At 39.4% G+C, this 22,829-nt stretch overlaps 1 protein-coding gene, 1 pseudogene and 2 gene segments (V, D, J or C); 2 read left to right on the forward strand and 2 right to left on the reverse strand.

Moving 5' to 3' along the window:
* Positions 1-22,829, forward strand: part of LOC127235735 (ribose-5-phosphate isomerase) — an 877,486-nt gene that overhangs the window by 308,560 nt on the left and 546,097 nt on the right. The window lies entirely within an intron of this gene.
* LOC127235738 (proliferation-associated protein 2G4-like) lies at positions 151-778 on the reverse strand (annotated as a pseudogene).
* Positions 7,850-8,412, reverse strand: LOC127235852 (Ig kappa chain V-IV region S107B-like). The segment is given in 2 exon segments: positions 7,850-8,184; positions 8,353-8,412. Coding segments are annotated over 2 exon segments (384 nt in total).
* Positions 20,753-21,248, forward strand: LOC127235853 (immunoglobulin kappa variable 1-5-like). The segment is given in 2 exon segments: positions 20,753-20,810; positions 20,929-21,248. Coding segments are annotated over 2 exon segments (369 nt in total).

Here is a 22,829-nt window from a genome sequence, read left to right on the forward strand (position 1 = left end):
AAGTGGGTGTGGGAACTGGGATATGGGCAGAAGGCTCTGCTTGCTCTGCTGGTGGTCTTGGGTGTAGAAGACAACTGCACTTCATAGATCCTGGGGTGCGGTGGGAAGGGGATGAGGCAAAAATGACAAGCTGGGCATATGGGATCCACCTCAGTCACCAGCCTCATTCTCTTCTAATGTTTCTCCAGGTGGCATTCTCTGCAGTCTTGAAGGCCTTCTTTTTCTTCTTCTGGGATTTTCAACTTGCAGAACTCTGGAGAAGTGCCTTAAGCTCTGCATCCTGGACTTCCATCTCAGACCTGTAGAGGTCAGGCTCCAAGGGACCACTGGTTATCTGCAGGGGGCCGTTGGGTATAAGTAGGACTGTAAATTTAAACTGGGCAACAAATTCGCCCTCCTTCTCATAGAGAACATTAAATGGCTGTAGTAACTCATGTTTGGCACACTCTACTACACCCATTCGAGCCTTCTTCTCATCTTCAAATGCTCTTAAAGTAAATGGCAGGGCATCAAAATGCCTTTCCACCTCCCTGAAAAAGGCATGGGAAGTTTTCTTTTTCAGGCCATATTGTTTAGAGGGGCCTCGTTTGTAAATGGTGGTTCTCTGTCCTGAATCTTTGGCCTTGCCTTCTCCTGAGCTGACGAGGACATGCACAGCATAAACTTCATGTACCTCAAACTCAGCCTTTTCATTGTCCTTCTTCTGCTGGTCTGTAGGGTTCTGTATGATTGTTTTCTCTCCATCGATGACATGCTGCTTCAAATGGTGTGACATCATACGTTTTTACATTTCCTTTTCCTTCTTGAAGATTTTCCCTGCCTCATCCATTATCATGGCATCGCCTTTCTTACACAAGCTCAGTACCGACACTCCTTAGCTGGAAGCTTCCACCAAAGATTGGAGAACCTGGTTGGTGATGTCGACCCCATATTTTTTTCTCTCTCTCTTTTTAATCTATCCCAGTTCCCTCTCCCTCCTTCTTACTCTCTCTCTCCCCCCCCATCACATGTACCCTGACCCCCCTCCCCTCCCATCCCCCACCTCAATTCCACATGTAGGGCAATGCCATCCAGGTGGGGTCAAGTAAATCTATCAAGTCATTTGAAATAGGAACTAGGGCTTCTCTCCTGTCTCTGGTTAAGGCAGTTATCCCTCCATGGGGGATGTGTCTGCAAGGTCCTTTTGTGCACCAGGAATACATCCTGGTTCCACTGTCTTAGGTACCTTAGATTGTTCAGTCCTTCTAGCTGAGACCCATATTCAGGGGGTCTGAGTCAGTCCCATGCTGGCTTCCCAGCTATCAGTGGGTGGGGGCCCGTTAGCTCCTCCTGGTTTGGGTCAGCTGTCTCTATGTGTTTCTGCAACCTGGTATTGTCCTCTCCCTCTGCATCTGGATTCTAGTTCGACTCAGTGTTTAGTTATGAGTGTTTGCTTCTGTTTCCAACAGATACTAAATGAGGGCTCCATGATGGTGGATAAGTTAGTTGTTGATCTCACTATCCGGGAAGGGCATTTATGGTAGCCTTTCCATGGTTGCTCAAATTGTTAGTGGTGGCAGTCTTGTAGGTCTCTAGACCTTTCTTTAGGTTCAGTTTTCTCTTCAAACCATAATGGCTCCCTCTTTTATGTTACCTCTCTCTCTCTCTCTCTCTCTCTCTCTCTCTCTCTCTCTCTCTTGTCTTCTATTCCTATCCTGACTCAATCTCCTGAGTCGCAGGTGTTTCCTCTCCTCCCCTTCTCTTTCTCCTACTTATCTCTCCATTCACTGCCCCCCACTTTCCATATGCTCTGGGGGACTTGTCCATTTCCCCTTCTGTAAGGGACTTTAAATCAATCTCTTAGAATGCACCTTGTATCCAAGTTCCTCTGGTGGTGTGAATTATAGGCTGGTGATCCTTTGCTCTAGGTCTAAACTCCATATATGAGCGAGTACATACCATGTTCCTCTTTTTGTGACTGGGTTACCTCATTCAGGATGGTTTCTTCTAGTACCATCCACTTGCCTGCGAATTTCAAGATTCCATTATTCTTTTCTGCAAAGTCGTATTCCATTGTGTAGATGTGCCACATCTTTATCCATTCTTCAGTTGAGGGGCATCTAGGTTGCATCCAGGTTCTTGCTATTAAAAAAATAATGCTGCTATGAATATAGTTGAGCACATGTCTTTTTGCATGGATGCAGATCACTTGGGTATATGCCTAAGAGGGGGATTGCTGGGTCCTGTGGTAAACCAATTCCCATTTTCCTGAGGAACCGCCGTACTGATCTCCAAAAACGGCTATACGAGTTTGCACTCCCACCAGCAGTGGAGGAGTGTTTCCTTTTCTCCACATCCTCTCCAGCATAAGTTGTCATTGGTGTTTCTAATTTTAGACATTCTGCAGGTGTAAGATAGTATCTCAAAGTTGTTTTGATTCCCATTTCCCTGATGGCTAAGTATGTTGAGCACTTAAGTGTCTTTTAGCTTTTTTGATTTCCTCTATTGAGAATTCTTTCTTCAGTTCTGTACCCCATTTTTAAACAGGGTTATTTGGTGTTTTGTTGACTTTTTTCTTGAGTTCTTTGTATATTTTAGAGATCAGCCCTTTGTCAGATGTAGGATTGGTGAAAAATCTCTTCCCGGTCTGTGGGCTGCTGTTTGGTCTTGTCGACTGTGTCCTTTGCTTTACAGAAGCTTCTAAGTTTAAGGAGGATCCATTTATTAATTGTTGATCTCAGTGTCTGTGCTCCTAGAGTTATGTTCAGGAAGCGGTCTCCTATAACAATTTGTTCTAGGGTACCTCCTACTTTCTCTTCTAAGAGGTTCAGTGTGGCTGAATTGATGTTGAGGTTTTTGATCCATTTGGACTTGAGTTTTGTGTATGGTGATAGACATGGGTCTACCTGCAGTCTTCTACAAACCATCACCCAATTGTTCCAGCACCATTTGTTGAAGGTGCTGTCCTTGCCCCATTGTATAATTTTAGCTGTTTTGTTGAAAATCAGGTGTTCATAGGTGTGCGGGTTAATATCAGGATTTTCAATTCGATTCCATTGGTCTACCTGTCTATTTCTGTGCCAATACCAGGCTGTTTTCAGAACTATAGCGCTGTAGTAGAGCTTAAAGTCTGGGATGGTGATGCCTACTGAAGTTCTTTTATTGTACAGAGTTGTTTTGGCTATCCTGGGTCTTTTGTTTTTCCAAATGAAGTTGATTATTATCTTTTCAATGTCAGTGAAGAATTGTGCTGGGATTTTAATGGGGATTGCATTGAATCTGTAGATTGCTTTTGCCAAGATTGCCATTTTTACTATATTAATCCTACCTATACAAGAGCATGGGAGATCTTCCCATTTTCTGGTATCTTCTTTAATTTCTTTCTTTAAAGTCACAAAGTTCTTGTTATATAGGTGTTTCGCTGTGTGGTAAGCATTACCCTAAGATACTTTATGTTGTTTGTGGCTATTGTAAAGGGTGATATTTTTCTGATTTCTTTCTCAGCCTCTTTGTTGTCTGAATAAAGTAGGGTACTGATTTTTTTTAGTTTATCTTGTATCCTGCTAGTTTGCTGAAGGTGTTTCTCAGCGGTAGGAGTACTCTGGTAGAGTTTATTGGGTCGCTTATGTAAACTATCATATCATCTGCAAATAGAGACAGTTTGACTTCTTCCTTTCCAATTTGGATCCCCTTGATCTCCTTTTGTTGTCTTATAGCTTTAGCTAGAAGTTCAAGTACAATATTGAAGAGATATGGAGAGAGAGAGCAACCTTGTCTTGTTCATGATATTAGAGGAATCAACGTAAGTTTCTCTCCATTCAGTTTGATGTTAGCTGTTCTTTTGCTGTATATTGCTCTTAATATGTTTAGGTATGTTCCTGTTATGCCTGATCTCTCCAAGACCTTTATCATGAAAGGGTGTTGAATTTTGTCGATGGCTTTTTCAGCATCTAGGGAGATAATCATATGGTTTTCCTTTTTCAGTTTGTTTATATGGTGGATCATGTTGATAGATTTTCATGTGTTAAACCATCCCTGTAATCCAGGGATAAAGCCTACTTGGTCATGGTGGATGACTTCTCTGATGTCCTCTTGGATTCGGTTTGCCAGTATTTTATTGAGTATTTTTGCATTGATTTTCATCAGGGATATCGGTCTGTAGTTTTCTTTCTTAGTTGTGTCTTTGTGAGGCTTGGGTACCAAGGTTATTGTGGCCTCATAGAAAGAGTTTGGTAATTGTAAGAAGCAAGGTTTTTCCTCCCACCGTTGGTCTGGTCCTGTCGCCGCACCAGCCCCAATTAACACACAGACACTCTGTATTTGATATAATGCTGTTGTCCAGGTACTAGTTTCTTATCGACTAGCTCTGTCTTAATTATTAACTGATTTATGTTAATCTATATTTTTCCATGTTGTCTTCTTACTGAAGATCGGGGTGCCAGCAGTTCTGTTCTCTCCAGACTCTCCATCTTGGCTCCTCCTTACTACTTCCTCTTACCTCCTTGTCTCCTAGTCCCACCTATCTTGCCTTCCTATTTGCCAACAGTTCTTTATTCATTATACAGTATAAGAAACATATTTACAGAATGACATCTCCCATCATAGATGGAGAGACTGGGGAGATCAGACCTGGCCCCATAGTCCGGTAAGAAGACCACGTGGAAATACTAGATTAATAGAAATGGGTTAATAATTAAGAAATAACAACAACTGATAAAAGAAATGCTGCTGGTTTAATTCAATTTATATATTTTAAAAATGCTTTGACTTCAAAATTTAAGTCTAAGGACAAGTTACTGGGGAAAAGGATTTCTATTTTTGTTTCCACAGAAAATGAAAAGCTGTGGATTCCTTCCAGACTAATGTGGTTTGAGCAAGCCAGACCGCCTGAAACAGAGTACCAGGTGATCCTACATTCAAAACAGCTGGACAAAGCAGCCTTGCTGACTACAGCAAGGATTTCTGCATCTTGTTAAAATCCCCAAAGACAGCACCATTTACCAGCAGGAAGTAGTTTGGAAAGAACGATGCCCAAATTCCCAAATCTTGTTTATAAATGTTTGTTTTCATTTAAATGGTATTGTTTATAAATGGTTAATGATCATAGCCAATTCTTTTTAAAGGTAAAAAGGGAATTAAGGTATAGATATGGATACTTTGTTTTGGAATGGATTTTCATTTATTGATACAATTTAAGGTCAATTTTGTGACATGTATATTTCTCCTCTTGTTTAGGTCTTGTGTTTATATAGCTCATTTAGAAATGTAATATATAATGTAGTGCAGATTATAGATAATTACCTATGATAGTCAAAGCTTAGAGTTATGTTAGTTAGGTTTTTAAGATGCACAGAGATGTATTTGAGATAGAAAGGCATTCTTCAAACCTTTCAAAGACCTACAGAATATGGCGTTTAAAATGGTTTAGGGTTTTTCTTGACAGTGAGACATAAATGCTCCTGGCAACACCACCTATGTCAGAAAGGAAGATGGACATCGAAGAATCACATATGGAGTTTACTTCCAATATGGCAAGACTAGCCATTTGGACAAGATACTGCTCTTGTCTTGACTGTTTGACTTTGTGCTGTATAAACTGGACATGCAGGACCCACAGAAAAGTGACTACTACAGAGTTCCTGCTTCATGGAAGAGTCTGCCAGACAGTCTACAGGACACAGAGAAAAATGACTGACAAACTGCCAATACAGGAAGACAGTTTAAAGTTTCCTGCTTTGTGAAGAGTCTGCCAGAAACACTATGGCCTGTGGGCTGAAGATGGAAGATTACAGAAGAACTTCAGGTGACTGCCACGCAGTGAGTTGTCTCTGTCATTTCTAGGGTTTATATACTACCCTTCTGTGGTCTTTGAAGGAGTTGAAGACAGATAGTTATGGTTATAGTTAGGCTTAAAGATAAGTTATGTATAGGACTTCAGACTCACAAAGATAGGGTAGATGATGGAATATTGTCTTTAAATCTTGCTAAATGTTAATGGACTAAATAGTGTTAACTGTGATTCTTTTGATAACTGTTATGTGATATATTTTGCTATGTTAAGGTTAAAACCCTTCTTTTTATTTAGACAGAAAAGAGGAGATGATGGGAGATGCCATTATGTATATATGTTTCTCATACTGGTTAATGAATAAAGCACTGTTGGCCAATAGGAAAGGAAGATAGGTGGGACTAAAAGAGAAGGAGGAAAGAGGAAGTAGTAAGGAGGAGTCAAGATGGAGAGTCTGGAGAGAACAGAACCGCTGGCCCCCCCGCTCTTCGGTAAGAAGACCACGTGGAAAAATGTAGATTAACAGAAATGGGATAATACTTAAGACAGAGGTAGCTGATAAGAAACTATTACCTGGCCAACAGCATTATATCAAATACAGAGTCTCTGTTAATTGGGGCTGGCACGGCAGCGGGACCAGACCAGCGGCGGGAGGAAAAACCCTACTCCTTACAGGTAATGAACCTTCTCTTTCTATTGTGTGGAACAATTTGAAGAGTATTGGTATTAGTTCTTCCTTGAATTTCTGGTAGAGTTCTGCACTGAAGCCATCTGTCCCTGGGCTTTTTATGGTTGGAAGGCTTTCGATGACTGCTTCTATTTCATAGTGGGTTATAGGTCTATTTTAGTTGTTTGATTTAAATTTGGTAAGTGATAGTTATCCAGAAATTTGTCCATTTCCTTTGAATTTTCAAATTTTGTGGAATACGGGTTTTCAAAGTATGACCTGAAAATTGTCTGGATTTCCTTGGTGTCCGTTGTTATGTTCCCCTTTTCATTACTGATTTTGTTACTTTGCATGATCTCTCTCTGCTTTTTCATTAGTTTGGAAAGAGGTTTGTCTATCTTGTTGATTTTCTCAAAAAACCAACTCTTTGTTGCATTGACTTTTTGTATTGTTTTCCTGGTTTCTATTTTGTTGATTTCAGCTCTCAAATTGATTATTTCCTGGTGTCTACTCCTCCGGGGTGAGTTTGCTCCTTTTTGCTCTAAGGCTTTCAGTATTGCTGTTAATTCTCTAATGTGACTATTCTCTGTTTTTTTTCATATGGGCACTTAGTGAAATGACACTGCTTTCAAGGTGTCCCATAAGTTGGGGTATTTTGTGTCCTAATTCTCATTGAATTTTAGAAAGTCCTTAATTTCTTTCTTATTTCTTCTTTGACCCAAGTGTGGTGCAATTTCACATTGTTAAGTTTCCATGAGTTTGTAGGTTTTCTGTGATTTCTACAGAAGTATATCATTGACATGGCTCTTCTAACTCACTTGTAATATTATCCACCTCCCAGGACACTAGACATTTCAATTTCTCCATTGCCATGAAGAAACTTGAAAGTAACCTAATCACAATTCTAAATACACTCTGATATATCTGGCCCAAATATGCCTTACTCACGAAGGGAGGGAAATCCACCAGTCTGAGTAGCTCAACACCATCCCTCACCAAGTAAGTGAATAAGCCTCACATACCCATAAGCCAAATGCACTAGGACAATTTTAAGCACAGTTTTTCCACACTTATCCCAACTAAATTCAATGTAGCTGTGTGATATCCAAAGCACATTTGCAGAAGAAAGTTTTTCATCATGAAAACCAAACAATAAATTTGATAGAGGTGAAAGAGTCTACCAGATTCACATAAAAAGTTTTGATATAAGAAATAGTAAAATTCAGAAGAAGTGTATACACACACTCACACAGACACACATACACATATACAAGTGATATATATATATATATATATCATATATATGTATATATGATATAACATCTCTATTAAAGAAAATCTGAGAGATTCTGCCATTATCACAAAAAGCCTTGTCATAGTTGACCTCACAGAGGAAGCAGCTGGGCTCTAAGTGGTTAAGAGTTTTTGTTCCAGTCTATTTCACTGTGGGTCGGGCTACTATGCCACTGCTGACAGTAGTAAGTGGCAACATCATCAGCTTCTATGCTGCTGATTGTGAGAGAATAAGAAGTCCCAGACCCACTGCCACTGAAGCGAGTTGGGACTCCAGAAGCCAGGTTGGATGTTCCATAAATCAGGAGTTTGTGGGCAGCTCCAGGCTTCTGTTGGTACCAGTGCAAACGACTTGTGCTTACACTTGAGCTGGCACTACAGGTGATGGTGACCTTCTCCCCCTGAGATACAGCCTTGGATGCTGGAGACTGTGTAAGCACAATATCTGCCCTGGACCCTATGAATAGGATTAAGAAGAAAAGACAGAGATGTTAGTAGCCATAGAGATGGGCAAATAAACTGATACAATCCAACATTCAGAAAAAACACATTGAAAGGTAGTTTATCTTATATAAACTACGCCAGGGAATATAGTATTGAAGTCTAAATTCTGAGCCTGTCTTACCTGTGACACTGATCAGCATGAAGCTGAAGATCTGCACCCACAAATCCATTGTGCTTTCTAACCTCAGTCTCAAGCTAGGTACTACTCTTCTGAAAATTACATTACTTTTAAGCAACTGTGAGACACTTGTGGTTTCTGATGTTCAAATATGCAAATAATAAGATATGGAATAGACACCACATGGCTTTCCACCATGGTAGTCCTTTATTTATTGCAAACCTTGGTTATCTACTTATTTATAGATATTGCCCTGACAAGGAAGGGCATTTCTGTGTTTTTCTTCTTCTCTCTTGTGGTGAATAATTATGACCCTGAGTATTGCCCATGCATTTCTGTGCAGCCTTCTTTAACTGGCTCTTCTAAGTAAGTCAAGTTCTAGTGAGCAGTTCAAGGCTTATTTTTTTGTTTATAATGTACTCAGAGAATATTTAGACACATTATCCGCTTCCTTGTTTTCCTGGATGCTCTTCAGCAGAAACCTCTTTTGCCCATCAAAACTTTCTTTTTCTTTTTCTTTTTCTTTTTATTTTTTGATTTAATTTTATATAACAAAGTCCAGTTAAATGAAAACAAACATTTATACACAATATTTGGGAATTTGGGCATTGTTCTTTCCAAACTACTTCCTGCTGGTAAGGAGCACTGTCATGGGGGATTCGAAGAAGATTAAGATATCCTGGCTATAGTCTGTAGGGCTGTTTTGTCCAGCTGTTTTGAATGTAGGATCAGCTTGTACTCTGTTTCAGGCGGTCTGGCTTGCTCAAACCACATTAGTCTGGAAGGAATCCACATCTTTTCACTTTCCGTGGAAACAAAAATAGAAATCCTTTTCCCCAGTAACTTGTCCTTAGACTTAAATTTTGGAGTCAAAGCATTTTTTTTTAATTTAATTTATTATTTTACATGTCGATCCCAGTTCCCTCTCCCTCCCTCCCTCCCTCTCCCCAGCCCTCCCTTCCTCCTTCCCTCCCTTTTATTCTCTCTGCCCTCTCACATGCACTCTAAACACCCTCCCCTCCCATCCCCCCACTCCAATTCCATATGTAGGGGAATGCCATCCAGTTGGGGTCATGTAGATCTGACAGGTCCTGTGATGTAGGGACTAGGGCTTCTCTCCTGTCTCTAGGTTAATGCAGTATCCCTCCATGGGGGATGTTTTCGTAAGGTCCTTTTGTGCACCAGGGATACATCCTGGCTCCACTGTCTGAGGTCTCTTAGACTGCTCAGTCCTTCTGGCTGAGACCCTTATTCAGGAGTACCTGAGTCAGTCCCATGCTGGCTTCTCAGCTATCAGTCTAGTGGCCGTTAGCTCCTCCTTGTTCAGGTAAGCTGTCTCTATGTGTTTCTGCCACATGGTCTTGTCCTCTCCATCTGCTTCTGGGTTCTAGTTCGACTCAGTGTTTATGTATGGGTGTTTGCTCCTATTTTCAACAGGCATTAGTTGAGGGCTCCATGGAGAAGTTAGTTGTTGATCTCACTCTCCAGGAAGGACATTTATGGTAGCCTTTCCACGGAAGCTGAGATTGTTAGTTGGGAGCAGTCTTGTAGTTCTCTCGACCTTTCTTTGTGTTCAGTTTTTTCTTCAAACCAATATTGGCTCCCTCTTTTATGTTCTCGCTCTCTGTCTCTGTCTCTCTCTCTCTCTCTCTTTCCTATCTTCTATTCCTAACCAGGCTCAATCTTCCTGGTCGCACGTGTTTTCCCTTCCTCCCCCTCATTTTCTCCTACTTCTCTCTCCATTCGCTGTCCCCCCCCCACTTCACCTGAGCTCTGGGGGACTTGTCCCATCCCAGTTCTGTGAGGGACTTTATATGAATCTCTTAGAATACACCTTGTATCCTAGTTCATCTGGTGATGTGAATTATAGGCTGGTGATCATTTGATCTAGGTCTAAAATCCATATATGAGTGAGTACATACTGTGTTCCTCTGTTTTGTGACTGGGTTACCTCATTCAGGATGGTTTCTTCAAGTGCCATCTACTTGCCTGCGAATTTCAAGATACCATTATTTTTTTCTGCAGAGTAGTATTCCATTGTATAGATTGCCACATCTTCATTAACCATTCTTCAATTGAGGGGCATCTAGGTTGCTTCCAGGCTCTTGCTATTACAAATAGTGCTGCTATGAACATAGTTGAACAGATGTCTTTGTTGCATGGATGTGAATCCTTTGGGTATATGCCTAAGAGGGGGATTGCCGGGTCCTGTGGTAAACTAATTCCCATTTTCCTGAGGAACTGCCACTCTGATCTCCAAAATGGCTGTATGAGTTTGCACTCCCACCAGCAGTGGAGGAGTGTTCCACTTTCTCCACATCCTCTCCAACATAAGTCATCACTGGTGTTTCTAATTTTAGCCATTCTGGCAGGAGTAAGATGGTATCTCTAAGTTGTTTTGATTTGCATTTCCCTGATAGCTAAGGATGTGGAGCATTTTCTTAAGTGTCTTTCAGCCTTTTTGATTTCCTCCATTGAGAATTCTTTCTTCAGTTCTGTACCCCACTTTTTAATAGGGTTATTTGGTGTTTTGTTGACTAGTTTCTTTGCCCATCAAACCTTAACTTGTATGCTAACTCATTTCTCTCTAATTAAATATGGTACTATGTATATAACAAATAGACAGAAGAAAGGATCCTTCAGAACCAGAGAAGACTGTTGATGATAGTTCAAGGAGATGCTTGTCCCCCTATTCTAATGACACTGTACTTGTTGGATTTTCAGGTTTGGTGGGCTATTGATGAGTATCGTCACTGCAATGGCAACTCTAAACAAAGTGAGCAAAGCAATATAAATTTTATTGTGGGCCAAGTGGATCAAGAACTTAGGACTTTTATTTTCTAGTGTGAATGATTTTACTTCTATGGCTGATTATATAAACTATATAGATAATGTGTTAGTGGTGCCCTCTTCTGGTAAGATGGCCACAATGAAGAGACTCTTTGCTATTGTCCATTTTGCAATCTAAAGGAAAAGATGCATTCACAGTGATCCATGCTAAATATTAGTGCACTTAAAAAATTCTTTTGCTGAAAATTCCAGAATGGTGTTCTTCTTTCCTTCAAGTTGTTAGGGGCATAAGTAAAATAATATTCACAGAGTCAAACATATGATCAGTACTCTATGTCTTTATAAAGTATAGATACACCAGCAAGTAAGGGTTAAATGCAGCTGGAAAAGAATTTAAAGTGTATGTGTCCTTATGAGCTCAATAAGTTCATGTTGTTAGGTATTACATTAGTAATCTTACTGAGATGATATAGAATTTAATATGTCAAAAAAGTACCAAGTCATTTAATACACATCTTTTATATAACAATTTATAAGATATCATATATAGTTTTAGAAAAAATGGCACTCTGTGGATGTTGGTTTTTATCCTTGTGACATCATGACCCCATGTGTGTGTAAGATGCTTCTGCTCAACAGCAAGGGAGTAAACTGACGCCACTCTCCACACTGTAGTAAAAAGCAAATATGTACACTGCTAATTCATGTTTATATTGAAAATGCAATATTTTCTGCACCTTATGAAGGGAAAAGTTACTCAGATTAACCAATTAATATAGCACCACATTATGTGGAGACCACAAAATTCCACAGAGGACAGCAATGCACAGGCTGTTGTTGGGTAAATGTTGATGACTTTTATGGAAAATGGCATTAGAATTTTAGGTCTTGCATAGCATCTTCATTGTAAGATATTCAAGGATGGATGCATAGATGACTGAGTAGTCTCTCTAAAGTTATATAATCCTGTAGATCATCTTGTTAAACCATATGACACCCTGGATTTCAAAGGCACTCAATTCTAAGTAGCTGGGATGAGGAAGGAGATGTCCATTCTGTTGGTTTATTGTTTTGCTCCACAACCTTCTAGGCCCTGTATTGTCACATGAAAAAAAATGGAAACAGCTCTTTGCTGAATGTCTGTCATTTCAACTGCAACTGACCTTATTCTCTTTAGTCCTGCCTGAGAGGCTTCACCTCCAGAGTTGCTACATTTTGATACCCAGATGGGAGACAAACTGGCAAGAGAGTATCACGCTGCAACCAGCATGATTTTCCATATTGAAATATGGATCTCTTTTATTATTTTATTGATAATTTTGTCATTCCTTTGATATTGACTCAGATGTAAAATTAGTTTGGTTTCTTTTATACTCTTTTTTCCTTTCTGAAATCATATTTTACATATTGATCCCAGTTCCCTCTCCTCCCCCCTTTCTTCCATGTGCCTGAACCCTTCCCATCCCATTCTCCCCTCCACTCAACAGGGAGGGTAGTGCCTTCCAGGAGGGGTTAACCAAATCTGTCAAGTCATTTGGAGCAGGGTCTAGGCACCCCCTCCTGCCTCTAGGCTACGTGAGTATCCCTCCATGGGGAATGTGCTCCAAAGTGCATTCATTCATCATGGATAAGTCCTGGTTCCACTGTCAGAGGACCCTTAGACTGCCCAGGCCTTCTGAGACCCATGTTCAGGGGTCTGAGTCGGAATTCAATCACATCACTCCCCCACTTCCTTTGTCTCCTTTCAAAAACTCCCTTGTACCCTACTTGCTCTTTCTAAAATATACTACCAATTTTTCTTTACCTTTTATATTTACAGGTACATAAACATATTTTGCTCACATCATATTTGGCTTCTCATATTATATGCAACTTATATTTGTTACAGATAGTGATGAAAGACCCCCAAGAGACCCCAAGAGTTTGGAGCCTGTCAGGGGGAAGCCCTTGCCCCCAAGAGACGAGACCAGACCACTGGATGCAAGTGCAAGAGGTTATTTATTGTTTACACAGGTACCTGTGGACGCTTCAGTCTTTCAGGGGACTGAGCGTGCCGAGGTTAAAACTCAGGCAGTTTATATAGGGTTGGGGTGACAAAAAGCAGGCTTACAGAAGCAGAAGCATGGTTACAGGTATTTCATTGTTTCATCTAAATGTAGCAGTTGTAGTTAACCAAGGACAGTTGGTTATTCGGGTTGGGCACAAAGAATACAAAGAATTCAGTTATGACTATCTCAGCATACTGGACACTGTCCTGCTGACCTTGCTTTGGTCCAAGCTGCAGACCAGAGATATCTGGTTGGCGTTGGATGAGAGCAGCACCTGGTTCCCTCCTGTACTTTTCTCATAACTTGACCTTGGCAAATTAGCAAGAGCAATTTAAACAGGCAATAAGCATAGTGGGGGTCTTTCAGTGACCATCATAGAAATATCTACTCAGACTGCAGGAATCAGAGGATCATATAATGCTCAGTCACTAACGACACAACTACAATGCAATCCCTGCACATGTGGCTCAGTGATAATTGAAACAGAGGGAATGGCTATGTTGTAAAAGCCAGAGAAACAGACAGGTGACTTTGAAATTGTGTTCTCTAGAATCATTGTAGAGGCTGCGCCATGAGGTCTAATAGCTGTTCCCTAACAAGACTTGAACAATGATGGCAACAATGTCCATACAAAGATAGCTGTGGGAAAGTTGGGAGGAAATCCACCATAGATGAAGAACTCTGACTAAAAGGAGAATGCTAGCAGTGGGAGAATGGTCTCACTTGGAGTAGCTGCACCAATGAGGTACATAGTATCAAGTGAATGGCAACATGGAATGACATTCTTAGCTCGGTGTTTCCTGTTTCTCCTTGTCTACATGGATACTAATAGTGAAGAAAATGTTTACCTGTGTTGTTTCACATGGAGGGTGCTAGAAGGGTCTCAGAACTTCTCATCCTGCTATGTGTATTCCTTACAAATCTGTCTTTCAGGTAAAGTGATCTCTACAAGGAGACAGCAAAACCACACAAGATATTGCTATTGCTAATAGATTCCAAACAGAAGTTGATGATAATGATTTATTGATGAATTCAACACAACTTTTGACACAGGACGTGAAGCATGCAAAACTCAACTTTGTATGGACCAAGTAGCTTCTAATGGTAGACTAAATTTGGCCAAAACAAACTATTTATAATATGATATCATTTTATAAAGAAGTCTGAAGTCCATGATAAGGGCAAGAACTATGTACATGTAAATATACAACTTTCTAGGTCCTGGTTTTTTTTTCTGTTTCTTGCCTATTTTGATTTGTGAAAGTCACTTGTTATTGAAAAGAAATGAATGGAAAAATGCATGACTAGTCAGGATTATGATAAGAACAAGAAACTATGGGCTTAGCCAAAAATGAGACCTCTAAATTAACCTCCCACAACCAAGCTTCAGAAATTGTGATTGAAGTGAGGCAGAACAAATGCAAAAGCCAGAACGTGGGAAGGTGTGCTAGGAATGCTTTCCCCAGTGCTTAACATGCCCAATTTAAACATGAAAGTGGTTGCACTGTTCGTCTGCAAGAGACTCATAAGACAGCGGTAGTCAAAATTCTGGCATAAATGGGGAAGACAATCTTCAGAAGCTAACCCATACTGAGCAGTTACTGCTGTGGGTAGCTGCTGCAGAGATAGGAGGTGGATACTGGTAGGATTGCATGACCAATAGGACAAATTTTAATGTTAGTGTTTTAAAAATCTCTCTGTTTATACATTAGATCAATATTGCTTCCTCAGACCAATTCCCTATGGACTGAGGAATGCAAACTCCAGGCTCCATGGATGTATCAACATAACAGTGTCACCATTAACTCTAGATACATTAAGAGTATTAATTATGATGCTAGCCAGTTGAACCAGTTGGCCTGGTAACAGTAAAAGCAAAGGTGGGTTCCAAAGCTGCTGATTTATTGAGCTTCTGCAGGGGCCTTTGGGGGCCTTGATTGCTTTTGTTGTTGTTGTTTTTAGAAGCAGTGGTTCTGTGAGAGATTTTTCTTTCACCATCACCAGTGTCCGTACTATAAATATGGTAGTTTTATTTTCAAAATTGTTGTGAGTTTCCTTCCACGGTGCTTCAAACTCAAACTCAAATACCCTCACTGTACTCTTTCCTTACTGAATAATAGGCTATGGGGACATTGTGAGGAGTGGGAAACCATCTTTTCAGTTATGTTCAAGTGGCAAGATCACTAAACCATTTTCAAACAGATGCAGTTGGTTAAAATCAGTCAGTTCCAAAAAGAAAATAAAGGAGAGTAGAGGACAGGAGAGGACAGGAGAGGAGAGGAGAGGGGAAAACAGAATACAGTGATGTGAGATTTGAAGGGACAAAGGAATTTTAAAATGGGAGGAAATAAGAAAAGAGAAAAAAAGGAATTTTAAGAAATACATTTCCTGATATGATGGTGATAATAGGGACTTGATAAGAAATAGTATTCCTGGCAAAAAAAAAATCTCATGATTCTCATTATTCAATATCAAAAACAGAACATGAGTAATTTCATTAATATATAAAATCTCTATTAAATGATCAATAAAAGATCAAACGTTCTCTGATATGCAAGTATCTTCCTGTAAATTACTTATCTAGATGCTATAGTATTATTTGTTTCCTTTTATTGAATTGTGTATGTGAATGTGTGTATATGAGTGTCTATTCATTATCCCATGCACAGAGACAATAGGTGAATTTGAGATTTCCTGATCTATCACTTTCTACCTTATTCTCTTGACACAGGGTTTCTCACTGATCCGGAAGCATGGCAATGTACAGCCAACAAACTGCATGTAGTTTAGACACACATCAGCAATGACGTAGGCCTATGTGTGGGTCTTAGGAATTCTAATTCAAGTCCCCTTTCTTGTAGAGCATGCTCTCAAACATATTCAATGATCCCCTCAGAACTTTATTTTCTATTTCTAATAATATCCCTGTCAAAATACAATGTATGACTCTTAAACTCAATTTAACAAACAACAATTTTATCTTCTGTGGCTATTAATATAATTATTTACACAGGAATTTAGCTATAAGACCTATAAGGTAAGGTTGAAAAATACACTACCACATACTGAGATGAGCATGGAAAAGTGAGGACTACATAAAAAGTAAAATAAAGTTCCATGCATCAGGGAGCACCAGTCCAATAACACTGGGCTGTCTAAAAAGGTCTTGGAATCACATGTTTAGACCGCCCATCCTTGATGGCCAACAGAGATTTGGTTTCAAAATGAACATCAGATTATTCTCTGCCTTAAGTATCAACCTTCCTTATGACTAATTCCAACATCTCCAAAACTAATCAATAACTCTACTGTAGACTCTAATTATCCCTTTTAAAGCAATCATTGTTTGGGACATATATAATGATACTTCTTTGTTCTATAATTAGAGCTGGAGCTATCGCTTAGATACTTTAGGTACAATAAACTGCATAGTTTATGAAATCTGGAATGATTAAGCTATGTCAGTGCTTCTGGGGCATAAGAGATAAACCTATGGCAGACAGCAGTCTCCTGGGCCTCAATACCAAAATCATTCAAGGCTTTCACAGCCTAGAGGCATCAGAAACATCCTGTCAGCAGTTGTAGGAACCACCTACAAATAACATCTGTGGGAAAACAAAACAATATCTCACATTTCTGAGTATCAAGGTGTTTATGTAATGATTTCTATCATGTTATATTGTTGACAGTAAAAAGTGACTACATATTCAGGTCTCAGGGTGCTAATGGTATAAATGAAATTTGTTTCAGACCTACAGCTCCCGAACCAGATTGTAATCTGTTTGTCACATACATCAGGAGTTTAGAAACTTCTCCAAGTTTTTGCTGTTACCGGATAACAGCTAATGCTGACTGGCTGTGCAGTAGATGTTGACTTCATTTCCCACAGACACAGAATGGGTAGATAGATACTTGGTCATCTTGATGTCACATCCCATGCCTGAGATTAGAAATACATATCAAATATATACCATTTATCATATTAAAACAGAACTTTTATGAAATACTAGACACACAGCTGAGTCTGTTCATAATATTGTCTCCTTACTTGGAAGCCAGAGTAGCAGCAGTCACAGACTGAAATGGAACCATCATGGCTATGCAATGTCCTTACTGATTGAGTACTACAGTGTTAGGCCTGTCTAACAAGAAGTCATAGGGCTGGAGTTGTGTTTCCAATACATTGAATTTTTATGGAGTCTGTGCTTATTCGGCTCCGGAATTCAGTAAATTCCTGATGTTTCTGCCAGTCACAGAAATAAGTTGGGATGCACTGATAATTCTCACAGGGAACATGTTTCTCTGGAGAAGCAGGGAAGTGTTAGCCCAGTGCCCTGTGCATAGTGGGTTGTTTTGAGTATCAGTTTCTGCAATTCTTTTCTTAGTATAGCTCTATATAATAGAAGAACTGTCCATTATGACACAGCCATAGACCCAGAAGTCCTGAAAGTCAGTTCATAGGACACTTTTATGGCTACCTGGCAGTAATGTTGGTGACAGTGCCTTACTTTTAGTTTCATTATCACAGTCTTCGTCCTATGAAATAGAAGAGACACCACAAAGCAACAAAACAACATTTGTGATTTATAAAGACCAGGACCTACAATCACTGAATTGTCATTTCTACGCAGTGGATATGACTCACTGTATTCATTCATGACTGCTTTACAATATCACGTGACCACTGTTTCCCATGTAAGGAGCTAGAGGTCCTTTACCTGCTCCTTCTCTGGCTACACGCATCTGGGCCTGATGTTTGCAAAGTCATTCAGACAGTTACTCCTATTCTCTGTCCATTCTGGACACTGAGCATTATCATAGGCAGAGGCCTTTTCTCTACCTTTAGTCATTAACAACATTTAATGTTTAAGACCCTTAACTGCCTTGAGAATGCACATTCATTTTACTTCCTTTTCTTTTATCTTTAAGAGTGTACTTCATTTTATGTGTAGCATTATATTTTACATACTAAATGGCAGGAACGATAGTGATGAGGAACAGAGTTAAGCAGCAGAAAAGGTGAAATTCCCAGTTAAAATAAAACCTCCCTGCCCTCACAAATAAGTTTCTGCATTCCAAATGCATTTAGAGTATTTTTGTGAATTATTCAAATGAGAAAAGGGAAAGTATCAGCTCAGTTCATAACAATCCACATTGTTCTATGTGTTTCTTTAGAGCTCATTTTGTTGCAGATTGTATGACCATAGAACACACAAAGACAGGGAAGAATCTGTGACCTGAAGATTGAACAGTAATTCAACCCTATGTCTTCTACAATGCACTATTCATATATCCATGATAAATACAAAGAAACATCTATAGACAAGAAGATATATTCAGGAAAAGAAAATTAGTTGTACTATAGGTCATTAGATATTTTTCTTTTTTCTTTTCTTTTTTATTTTGAGCAATAGGAAGGCTCATACACAGCTCTTTAATGGCTGGGAAGCCAGACCACAAAAGTAACTGAATTGGAGCCAGGTACATTATGTGTCTGTAGAAAAATGGGATCCTGCTCTGCACATCTTGAAATCCCTGCTTGAAGGCCTCAGGAGAGCCTTTAGGTTTTGTTCTTTCTCTGACCTATAGGATGAAGATGATTTACCCAAAAGGGAAAAGGCAGTTACTCTGTCAGGGAGCCATACTCCTAAACTTCACTAAAACATCCATTAGCCAGCTAGTGTATTTCTGTAACTATCAAAACCATTTTCAGCATTACAGAAAGTCCTGTACAAAGTAAACCAGAGATAATGGTAGGGTACCTCCCACTAGCCATGTTCTATTTGTGTAACAGTCTTAGGGCAGGCTATTCACTTAATTACACAACTAACTCTTTCACAACTATGCAGGACCATGAACTGGAAACACTAATGAAGCAGATGCTGAGGACAAGACTCCCTGGCTTGAGAGATTTCTTTCCTCCAATTAGGAGCACCATGCATGTGGTGGAAGGATGAGTTTTGTAACAATGCCGACCGTAACAAATTGACATTTCTTAAGGCTTCCAATTGGGAGAATGAAATATGCCTCGTATTCACCACCTCTGAAGTAGTCAGGGACATTAGACGCATGGGAGCATGCTCACTCAGGAGGCAATAGGCTTCAAAATGGATCTCTAATTCTGATCACATCAAGGGAAGACATACTGGTTGGATTTCCATGAAAGTTCAATTGATGCGTCTATCTGTTCTCTAGAGTAAATAGGGAACACAAAGACTTGTCAAATTGAGGGCTCCACAGATACTATGAATTTGATGTTGAAATAATCACATACTGCAATACTCATTGGAAAAATATGAAATATATATACTTTTAATTCATTAAGCATGATACTGGATGATACTTCTTTAAAGTGTTGTGTTAAAATCATTCCTTAAGTAAAGATGTCCACTTATAACAAGAAAATCAGCAATAGAGGATCAAAATATTAGTAAGTAATGCCACTGATAATCAATTACATAAAACAATCTGGTCACAGGATTTCAAATATCTTCCTTAATATAGAACCTATAAGGGAAACAGCAGATGGCAGAAATAGCAAAAGGGGAGTATGGAACATTCAAAGCTGTATGCACACTTGTTATAAAAGAACTGTTTCAGATGTAAACAGCTCATTTTAGGAGGGATAAAGACTTGACAATCTTGCTCTCATGGGGAGTTGGTGTATATAACTACATCTATTATACCTAAATGAGTGTAATTGTCCATGTATTGTCCAGAAGAAAGCATTTAATAGTTCTCCACATTTTAGATATAAATGTTCTCTGCATAATATTTTGAGATCTATCCAGAGCCTATGAACAGTTGGATGAGGGAATACTCTCATACGGCCCATCCCAGTGAAAAAGAACTATTGCAGTTGATGGCTATTAAGGGAATTTTAGCCATTTACCTTTGCGTTTATAGCCACTGGTAAGATTAAAGTCCAATGGTACAGCCCTATGCATCACTACCTACATAGGGAAGGCTATAATTGTTTAAAATAAGAGAGACAACATCATGATAGGGATCTGAGGAGATGATTCTGTAGCTGAACATACACACTGCTCTTGTATAGGATTCAAACTGTTTCTCACCACCCACACTGGGTAGCTCACAACTATCTGAATCATTATCTCTGAGAGAAATGATTCTTCTTGCTTCTGGAGGCACCTTCAATCACATCGACTTTCAATCACACTGACATACACATACACATAATTTTGAATCAATCTGTGTTTCTGAATAGTGTATCTAGGAAGTCTTTCAAGTTGAACATTTCAGTCTCTATGTGAATAGAGAAATGAAGGAATTTACCCATGTGTTTATATCCATTGCCATGCTCAAAATGTATCAAAATACTTTTTGTAATGAACTCCAACATTAGGACAAATAGTCTTCAGTAAAATCTAAAATGTCCTTGTCTAGTTTGGGACACCTTCACATGGCCATGATGAGTTACTAAGATAAACTGGCCCTGCTTCTGTGCTATGCTCTGCCCAGGCCCTGATGATTTGCATGTGTTCACTCATATCTTCTTAATATTCTGGGCAAACCCTGTCCAATGTCAGTCAATGTCACATCACAGCACAGACATGAAGGCTCCCTCTCAGCTTTTGGTGTTCTTGCTGCTCTGGATCCCCGGTAAGAAAAGACAAAGAATTTTTTTGTCCCTTTACAATCAGTGCTGAATGGAACTTCAGAGAATGTGTTTCTGTCATGACTAAACAAGTATATATTTTTTGTGTGTTTCCAATCACAGGCATGAAATGTGACATCCAGATGACCCAATCTTCATCCTTGTCTGCATCTCTAGGAGACAGAGTCACCATTACATGCAAAGCAAGTGGAGGCATTAGTAAATGGTTAGCCTGGTATCAGCAGAAACCAGGCAACTCTCCTAAACTGCTCATATATAATGCAGCAAACCTTGAAACTGGGATTCCTTCAAGGTTCAGTGGCAGTGGGTCTGGGACAGATTTTACCCTCACCATTAACAATCTGCAGCCTGAAGATGCTGCTACTTATTACTGTCAACAGTATAGTAGTACTCCTCCCACAGTGATGCAAGCCATGACATAAACTACTGAAGGATGTAGCAGAGTCACCAGCTGTCCCTTTTACTGCTTCCATCTGCTAATACAATTTTTCAAAAACAGACTCATTAAGTCACAGTAACATTAGTGTACAGCTGCCCATAGCATTTCCTTTGCCCCAAGTGCTTGAAACCACAAACACTGGTATCTTATGATATTTCTCCTTAATTCATGACTTCCATACAGAGACCACCATTGTGCCACTTTAGGCATCTCATGGAACACCCACAGCTATTCCTTCCACCATAAACCTAGAGAGGAGCTCAGAACCTGGTAGCTGCTGCTTAAGACCCTCTCCATGGACCCACACTCTTCAACTTTGAAAATGAACACAGTTATGACCCTGTTCTTCCAGAATGAAGACATTACCAGAGTCCCTGCTATTGACAAGTAACAGCTATATTCCCTTAGAAGCTTCAACCGACTCTGTGGCTGTAGAACATGGCATGCAACACAGGATATCTAATAGTAAAATGCACGCCTGTTTGAAAGGTTCTCCGTTGCTGAAAACAAGGGTCTGTCAAGAAGCAACAGAGGGCAGGAGCAGTGAGGCATCAAGCAAACACCAGGGTTAGTTCCGGGCCACTGGCAAGCTCACTCCACTTGGTTGAGAAGTGGGAAAGTTCCTGACCTTGGATGGCTCTGATGAACCTAATTGGGCAGAGCCTTGATAAATGTAGTGTCAGTCTGAGCTCCATAGCAGATCAAATCCATCATGGTTTTTTGTTCTTCTTTTCTTATATCTTTTTCTCTTTCTTTTTCTCCTTCCTTCTTTCTTTCATCCTCTTTCTCTTTCTTCTTGTCATTCTTTTTTTCTTTTCATGTTTCTCCAAATAGTAGCTCTGAATAGAGCGTAACATGGAGCAATTCTATTGGATATATATATGGATATATATATATATGGTTAAGCTCATGCCTTTTGTAGTAGAGATACATGTGTCTGTGCGTGGATAGAGATATAATGAGATAATTTCTCTTTGTGCAGAAGGATTCTGCATACACCACCAACATCCATGATCTGTAGTTTTAACCTTACTGAAAGGAATAATTAATTTACAACAAAAATATTTTTGAAAATAGTATAAAATTATAAGATAACTTTAAACTTGCCTCCTAAATTCAGGTAAAAAGTTATCATTATTTACAAATACAAAGAACTAATTGTATATCTATTTCCATTCTGTGCGTTTCTCCTAGTGCAGGACTGTTTTGTTTGTAATTATCCAGCCTTAGTTAAGAGACTTTTCAAAATAGTGACTGCCCAACAAATGCACATTTTCATTTTTAGTGAGTAATTTGCTAACTGATTTCCTTTTGTGGCTTCATATTCTTTACCATTTATAAAGCTAACAATCACATATTTGGACATAAAACACATTAACATAAAACCATAGGTATTGCTTCATAAAAAAGACAAAATTTATGCATTCAAGGATTGCAGTGTTGCAATGGATACATATTACATTCTTTGGGCATGGTGTACATGTGTTTTATATCCTTTTTTTTTTCCTTTTCCTTGTTTTATTTAAATTTGAAACAAGTTTGTTTTACATGTCAATCCCAGTTC

Source organism: Phodopus roborovskii, unplaced genomic scaffold (genome assembly GCF_943737965.1).
Source record: "Phodopus roborovskii unplaced genomic scaffold, PHOROB, whole genome shotgun sequence".
Classification (NCBI taxonomy): domain Eukaryota; kingdom Metazoa; phylum Chordata; class Mammalia; order Rodentia; family Cricetidae; genus Phodopus; species Phodopus roborovskii.